This window comes from Morus notabilis, unplaced genomic scaffold (assembly GCF_000414095.1).
Source record: "Morus notabilis unplaced genomic scaffold, ASM41409v2 Scaffold277, whole genome shotgun sequence".
NCBI classification, from domain to species: Eukaryota; Viridiplantae; Streptophyta; class Magnoliopsida; order Rosales; family Moraceae; genus Morus; species Morus notabilis.
Window position 1 is genome coordinate 802904 of NW_010363731.1, and position 8785 is coordinate 811688.

Genomic DNA, 8785 nt, shown 5'->3' on the forward strand with positions numbered 1-8785 from the left:
ATATTGGATCAAACCAAAGTTGAATTGTTTTAATTAATAATTCTGTTTGAATAAAATAATTCACTTTTGATGAATTATATGTTGTCATCTTAATCATGAGATGGATGATGAACCCGTATGCTCGACTTGTATCCTTTGATGTACTAAAGGGAGACATCCTAACATTATGTAAGGGTACGCTTACTGGTACATTGGGGGTATGACTCGTATATGCGTAGATTCGTTATTCATAGATAGTGGAATCCATAGCTCCTATAAAGAGTCAATGATATCCTCTTATGCATTATCAGTAGATTGAAAAATACGAGCGCTCGGCCATTAGACTACTCTGTGTTATCTAATGTATTTTTTCGATGGTATGATAATGGAACATAAGATAAATGTAATCAGGAAGGTAAAACGGAACTTGACCTCAAGTCGATTATGGATATCCTATGGGGATGATACACTAATATATTGAGTCATCGACTAGAGCTAATCAGAGCTTTGTAAATACGCTATATAAATCGAGAGTGCAGCTCTAGGCTTTTAGTGGAATAACGCTAGAGTTTTATAATCATGAGACTGACTTGTTTGTTTACAAGTAGCGTTGTGATTATAGGAGCTTGATTTATATATGTCCATCGGGTCCCTTTGCTAGCTCACATAATTTCCTGTAACGATACGGTGTATTTCCTACACATTGGTAACTTGTGTTATTTCCGTAAAAGAGGTTCAAAGTTAATATGAGATTGATTAATTCATGAGTGATTTATCGGGTGAATTAATTGATAAATTAATTCTAGATAAATTGGTTGAATTATTATTTTAAGAGTTGTTTAATATGGGAAGACTATTATATGACTGTTTTGATCAGACAATTTCTCTATTGGTTTGCTTGAATCAAAATTGAGGCTCTACGCAAGTTTCCCGTGTTGAAAAACTAAGAAAACAACTTTCGTCAGTGCAGACAGGTCGACCGGTTGGGTAGACCGGTCACAGGTCGACCGGTTCGAGAAGGACAGGTCAACCGGTGAGTTATAACGTCTCTGTCACCGGTCGACCGGTTGTAACGTAAAATGCATGCTGACGTGGCAAAATCGACTCTAAATGCGATTAAGACTTTGGGAAACCTAATTATTACGGAAGTATGACTTTCTAAACACTATAAATAGCCTATTAAGTCACACTACTCATTAGATCACTTGAGAGATTTTTTAGAGGCTATTGATAAAAGATTCTTGAGAGGAAAAATTGTTTAATTCTCAAGAACAATTTTTTCTTTGGCTCTCTTGTGATTGGAAGGAGATCAAGAATACTAAGAGGAGATTGAACGACGTGTGCCTACCCGCAGTCCGATCATGGAAACGAGAATAGCAAAGAAGACCAGTTGGTTAGGGCTCTTCCGGTTGCTGTTTGGAACGCTTTGATCTGTCAGACGTGCAGTTTCCTAAAATCTCAAAATGTATGATTTAGATCTTTATTATTTATGTTATATAGCATTATGAACATGTTCTTGGTTGGCTTTGACGTTGATTAAATGTTTTAAATTTCACTGTGCACTCGATGCCATTATTTTTCAACATTTTCTCATAAATTCTTTCACGTATCACGAATCTTTCTAAATTAATGATATGAACAACCATTAAAATTTAAATTAAAAAATAAGAATTTTTAAGAAAAAAATTTAACCACTACCTTTTTGTGGGGAGGATCTTTCACATTAGAGTTCATCTCTATTCTTCTAAAAACGTAAGACAAATGTCTTAAATTTAGAATTCGAATTTTACTACAGTAAAAAACTATCAGAAACAGTTACATATACTTTTTTTGCTACAGTAAAAAGTTCTCACATAAAATCACATCTCAATTCGAGTTAAAAACTCGAATCAACGAACTAAACCGGCTCAAAGTGTGTGTGTATATATATATATATATATATATAAATTTTAACGTTGGGTGTGTAGAGTATTTTTGCAGAGGACTATTGTCCTTAAAAGTAAATTTATTAATGGGTAATTTAGTAATTAAAACAAAAGTGTCTGAAAAAAAAAAAAAAAAAAAAAAAAAGTAACAAAAAACCCCTTTAACGTTGGGTGTGTAGAGTATTTTTGCAGAGGACTATTGTCCTTAAAAGTAAATTTATTAATGGGTAATTTAGTAATTAAAACAAAAGTGTCTGAAAAAAAAAAAAAAAAAAAAACGTATCAATAGACCCACCTTACTAATTAATCCAAATTGTTGATGTCAAAAGTCAACTTAATTTCCAAATTGTTGATTGTCAAAAGTCATCTCAATTACAAATAAATTCTAATAGCTTACAAAAGTCAACTTTCCCTAATAGGTTGATTGTCATTATAACGCTTCTAATTGTAGAGGTCATCATCACCTCAATTACTAAATTAATTCAAATTGTTGCTCTCAGTATTTGGTGATTATTAGAAAAGGTAATTAGTAAGAGTTTCCAAGTTGCCCAATTCTTATGGCCAATTTGACTTTTTCTTTTTGGTTGAACTGATCACTAGGTTGACTACTACAATCTCGTTTATTTTATCGATTTGAGTTTTCAATTCTAGGTTTTTACAGTTAAATTTTTTAAAAAAATATCACATTTAACTTTTTCTGTTATAGTTAAAAGCTCTAAGAAAATATTACATTTAAGTTCGAATTAAAAACTTAAATCTGTAAAATGAACGAGATCTACTATTTTAGAGAACATGCAAGGATTCAAAAGCAAGAATGAATAGTTTCTATCAAAAAAGTGGGATCCTTTATTGTGGAATCTTAAAAAGTACTCTACAAAGTATTATTTTTTAATCATTCGATTAATTTTTTAACGATTAGATTTATATATATTTATATTAAAAATTTATAGCGCGTTATATAAAATTATTTATTTTACAGATCTGATTATTAAAAAAATAATTTAATAATAAAAAAATAATGCTTCACCGTATTACCATGTGGATGGAGATCAAGTCTTATAATTATGCGTTTAGTCAAATTTGACAGAGTCAGGAATTCTATTTCATTTATCTATCTGTATGCTTGTATTAATACATTTTAATATTTGGCTCTATTTATAATTGCTTCTGTTATTTATTTATTTATTGGGGATTCCTGCAGCCAATTGTATAATTGAATTTTCAGGCTAGTATACTTTCAAATTGAAAAGCAAGGAAAATAAACTTTATATAAGAGAGAAAGGAATCAGTAAAACCAAGGAACTAGAAACGTTATACACGATTAGATTTGTACAGCAACTATATAACTTTTTCTTTTTCAAAAAAGAAAAAGTGAGAAATTTCATATAACGTTTTCTTTTTCTGCAAAAAAAAAAAAAAAAAAAAAAAGGTCAGAACTATACGATACTATTGATAAAACCAATCCAAAACTTATTAAAACAACTTTTTTAATTCAAATTGAAAAGTTTCTTTCTTCAAAATTTTATACATGAAAACACAAAAATCAAATAAAAAAGAATTTAAAAGAAGAAATATTCTTTTATGAAGAAATTCTTATACGTTGGAATTCATTACTTTGAAAAAATAAAATAAAATAGGGGCACAATACTTTTAGCTAGAAAGGAATAATATTTTTAGGTAGGGTGTGGAGTAAGTGTTTTTTTCAATACTTTTATTACTTTGAAAAATGTGTGAAAAGTAAAACGAGACATCTATAGATGTGCCCGTTGCATATTTTGCTGTAAATATTTATTTAGTAGAATTAAGTACAATATTTACTGCTAAATATAATATATATTTACACCGAGAATTTATCAATCAATATTTATTTACACTGGTATTTACCCGTAAATGTTTATATGTTATATTCACTTCAATCGGTTATAAATTTGGTTATTTACGTAAACACTGTTAAAAAGTATACTATTTACTACAAGTACTAAAATAAAAACATATCAATTTAGGGAAATCGTAGAAATGACAGGTTTTTAAAAATAAATTAAGTAAATAATATATTTTAGAATTATTTAAAGTAAACATCAGTATATGTGGTAAATTAGTAAAAATAACTTATGTGGTAAAAAATATTTAAAAATCACTTATTTACATGGAAAAAATTCTTTTTACAAATCATAAAAAGAAATTTAAGTGAAAAAAATATTTTTAATTTATCATGTAAACTGTTATTTATTTTAAATAATTTTAAAATGTACTATTTATTTAATTTAGTTTCAAAAATATGCTATTTACTACATTCTTCTTAATTTTAGATCTTATGTACCCCCGACCACTCCTCCCTCATAATTGACCACGTTACTATAGTTTCATATTTAAGTGATGTTTGCTGTCAATTTTAAGTTCCTTTTGTTTAATAACATACTAGTATTTAGTGCGCATGATGATTCATTTAAAATAACGATTATATAAATTATTTTTTTAAAAAAAGAGAGAGAAAAAGAAAAAAAAAAGAACATAAAAGAAATAAAGACAAAAGCGAACAAAAGAGCTGAAACAAAACGCGAGAAAACTAATTTTAAATTATTTTGTTTAATTTGTTTTTTTATTCAAGTCGGTGTGATTTTATTTTATTTAGATTAACTTTTTCAATTTATTTTTTATTCAAATTATTTATATTATTTTGAGCTGAGTAGTATCAAAAATTGGGTGGAAACGGAATAAAAATGGACAAAATCAGTCCATAAATTAGTTTAAAATTAATAAATTAAGTATAATAAGAATCATAAAATAAAACCAAAATTTTTTTCAGGCCGTCAGATCACAAACGGCCGTGATTGGTGCGTGCTTTCCATGCGCGGACAGGGGTGCGTTCCAACCGCAGGAGCGGCAGCCTTCCGCATCAAGTGGGCCCAGCCTCTTCCTCAAGCTAGCCCATGATCAAGGCTAGCCAATGAACACGTGACTTGTGGCTTGGCTGTCGGCCACCTTCTATTCGCGTGTCATCTAGTGCGGCGGGGTCTATTAAGCTTATTTTTTCATCGAATTGCACGTTGAAACGTTGTAATTTAAGGCCCGTTTATTTCGTCGATTTGAATTTAAAATTTGAGTTTTACTATAGTAAAAGGTCCCGTTCACTTCACTGATTCGAGTTTAGAATTCGAGTTTAGAATTCGAGTTTTTCTACAATAAAAGGTTATCACAAACAATCACATCTAACTTTTTTGTTATAGTAAAAAGCTCTCACATAAAGTCATATCTCAACTCAAATTCTAAACTCGAATCAGCGAAGTGAACGGGGCTAAAGCTCTTAGAAACAATCACATCTAATTTTTTTACTATAATAAAAAGTTCTCATATAAAATTATATCTCAACTCAAATCAACAAAATTAACGGATCCTAAATGAGCGAGCGAATTACGAGCCACCGCATGTGTTCTACTAAAGAAGATATCCAACTAGTGACTTTTGCGTGGCGAATTCAAAGAATATTTGTACACCGAATCTTTTCCCTATCAATTAAAAAAGAAAGAAAAAAAAAAGCCTTTCATCTATACCCAAAAATCCATTATTCTTTATTAGGATGTAACTGATAAAATCTACTTTTTTTTTTTTTTTTTTTTTTTGCTCAATATAAAAGCTACTATTTACTATGTGCAAAAATTTTAAGAAATGAGAATATTCATCGGAAATTAAGGGGTTGTTCTTTTACATTTTTGAGTTAGGATAATTTGAGTATTAATTTTGAGTTGAGTTTAAGTTATAACTTGAATTGAAGTTGTAACTTGAATTTCTGTTTAGATGTGCACATTTGAGTTATGATTTGAATTGAGAATCTTTTTGAGTTTGTGTTTAGGTGGGTTAACATTTAAATTTATATTTAGATGGCATTTTAATAAAAACTCAATAGAGATGAAAAATTTTAATATGGTATATGAGTGGGGTTTATTCGTCTTTTCGTTGTGAATGCATAAAAAAAAAATCATCTCAATCAGAATTAAAATAAAAATGTTATGACATTTTTAAGAATATAAAAAATACTGTTAATTAATTTGAGTTCGAGTTTATGAACTCGAGTTGAAAGGGAAATTTGAACTCGAGTTTAGCCCCAAATTTAAGTTCAAACTCGAGTTCAAACTTTTTTTGAATTTCGTTGCAAAAGAACAACCCTTAGGATTTCGTTTATTTTACCGATTTGAGTTTTTAATTTTAGTTTACTACAGTTAAAAGCTCTCACAAAAAGTTACATTTAACTTTTTATAACTATAGTTAAAAACTCTCACATAAAATCACATCTCAACTTGAATTAAAAACTCAAATAAGTGTCTTTTTTCTTATAATGATAAAATAACACAAGAATGCTGTTTATTCAATGTGCAAAATATTTATTAAAAAAATCAATACTTCAAATCAATCAACTTACAAACTACCCGAAATAAATCATTCTTTGGTTGGTGGATTACTCCACCGGTAGTGTGTTGCCGTTTGGACGACATCCACAATATAAAGACAACAACTTCGTCAAGTACATAGACAAACACATTTATCACCAATCTGCAGGTTTCTATTATACATATATATCTGACAAGTAATACAAGAGCAAATAAACAAGCTCTAAATATAGTTTATTCATTTAAATATGATATCACACTAAGAAAATATCATATATATATACACACACACATATATATATATATATATGTGTGTGTGTGTATATATATATATACAGTTTATATATTCTTTGTCTCATGGTATATCAGCAGGGATGAGTGGTGTATGTGAGGCTTTTAAGGAATATCCATTGCTACCCTGCATTTCATGAGTAATCTCTTCTTCTCCATGCGTCTTCTTGCACTGGTAGTAGAAAACCGTGTATGCCGTCAAAGAATACATCTTAATTAAGCCAGCAGTGTTCAAGAAAACCAACGCAGTAACAATGCTAATTGACGTTGAGTATATCTTGTTGATCATCCTCAATATTGTAAGCTTTAACAAAACATAGTATAATGTTCCAAACAAAAGTTTGAGACAAAACCCTCTTAACTTCAAGCCCTTTAGGAGCTGCGCAGCTTTCCCAAGTGCCTCAATACCGCTCTTTTCTTCGAGTACCGAAACAACGATTGCTAAAGTCCACACCACAGATAAATGTAGATAGAAGATCGAGATGATGATGGATACAATGGTGAAAAAGAGAAAAAAGCTAAATTCGCGATCCGAGATCAGGACAAGAGGAAGTACAAATGCAAAAGCATAGAGGGCATAACCTAAATCCAAAAGAGCCGTGTAAAATAGTGTAATAAATGGCCGTTTCCAAGTTTGCCCTACCGTAAATAATAGATCCTTGACATGTAGCGTCTCCTTTCCATTGTATTTTGCAGCAGATGCTATGATTACTGCGGTTGCAAAGAACAAGGAGGTGAGACTATTGGCGATGATGAAAGCCCAGTCAACGCCCACGATGGTTGAGAGACCTTCTTTCAAAGCAAAGATGGCGTTCGTGAAAGCGGAGCTGCCAGGCGCGGGGTTAGTAACAAGGAGGACCGTTAGCTTGAGGGCAAAGTCGAAGACCAAAGGTTTGAGGGACAAGAAATTTGACAAGAAAATTATGGAGCTGAGGAAAAGAGAGAGAATGGTGATTAAAGGAATTAGCTTCCCTTTCCGGAGAAAAATTTTGGAGGCTTCCCTTAGGGTTTCCAACAAACCAGCAAGCAAAATCATATTATAAGAACCCATCTGATCCAGAGATCCTGGAGGATTTTTATTCAATGCTTTACTCTTAAGCCAGAATAAAAAGGAAATGTTAGGCACTGAGATGTTCAATTTCTTTTGCAAGGGATAATCAGCGGTTGGAGTAATTATATATCTTTTAATTGCGCTTTGAAAATTTGAATTAGTCACTATTGTGCTGCGAAATTTAGTTATATTTTATTTTCCACCGAAAAAGAATTAGTCTACTCCTAGTTGTACAACTAGCTTTTTCTTTTTTTTTTTTTTTTTTTTTTTTTTTTTTTTTTTTTTAAATATAGTTGTACAGCGCGATTTATATTAGAAAAGGAAGACTTAGACCTAATTTTTATATAATTTCTTTTATATTTTATACGTCTAGTTGACTTCTTGGGGCCACGACTTTTCAGTCACATGAATTACTTAGGGAAATTGTACAACAAAAACTTTTGGTGTAAGCAGTTTTGCATTTTGTTTCAAAATAATCAAGAGCATTTTCCGAAATTTTTGAATTGTTTTTGTAGCTGCTGTAATATAATGCACTAATGTTGTTGCTACGACGTGCTGGATCCAAAGCAAGAAGTCTACGTCGTTGGTTTTTAATTAATATAAGGGAAAGAATCATTTGGGTACCTAGTAAAACACGTTATTGGTATCTCGTGTATTTTATAATATTAAAATGGTATCTTAATATTTTTAAAAACATTTTTCAGTACCTTGAAGCTAATTTTTGAGACATATAGGGGTTGTTCTTTTGCATTTTTGAGTTAGGTATTTTTGAGTGAAGATTTTGAGTTGAGTTTGAGTTATAACTTGAGTTAAAATTGTAACTTGAGTTTGTGTTTGGTTGTGTACATTTGAGTTATGGTTTGAGATAAGAATCTTTTTGAATTTGTGTTTGAGTGAGTTAAAACTTGAAGTTGTATTTAGATAGTATTTTAATAAAAATAGAAAATTTTAATAGGGTATATGGGTGGGATTTTATTCATCTTTTCATTGTCAACGCATAAAAAAAGTTCATCTCAATCAGAATTAAAACGAAAAAGTTATAGTATTTTTAAGAATAGAAAAAATACTGTTAATTAATTTGAGTTCGAGTTTCTGAACTCAAGTTGAAGGAGAAACTTGAACTCGAGTTTTAATCCCAAACTCGAGTTCAAACT

General features: G+C 30.3%; 1 protein-coding gene across 1 annotated transcript; it reads right to left on the reverse strand.

Moving 5' to 3' along the window:
- Positions 1 to 6644: 6644 nt before the first annotated feature.
- Positions 6645 to 7631, reverse strand: LOC21405825. The gene has a single exon (XM_010104869.1). The coding sequence runs from the start codon at positions 7629 to 7631 to the stop codon at positions 6645 to 6647; it is 987 nt and encodes a 328-aa protein (XP_010103171.1).
- Positions 7632 to 8785: the final 1154 nt, after the last annotated feature.

Bases quoted from the DNA above. Each gene is read 5' to 3' on its own strand.
- LOC21405825 (XM_010104869.1), bottom strand. From the start codon at position 7,631: ATGGGTTCTTATAATATGATTTTGCTTGCTGGTTTGTTGGAAACCCTA.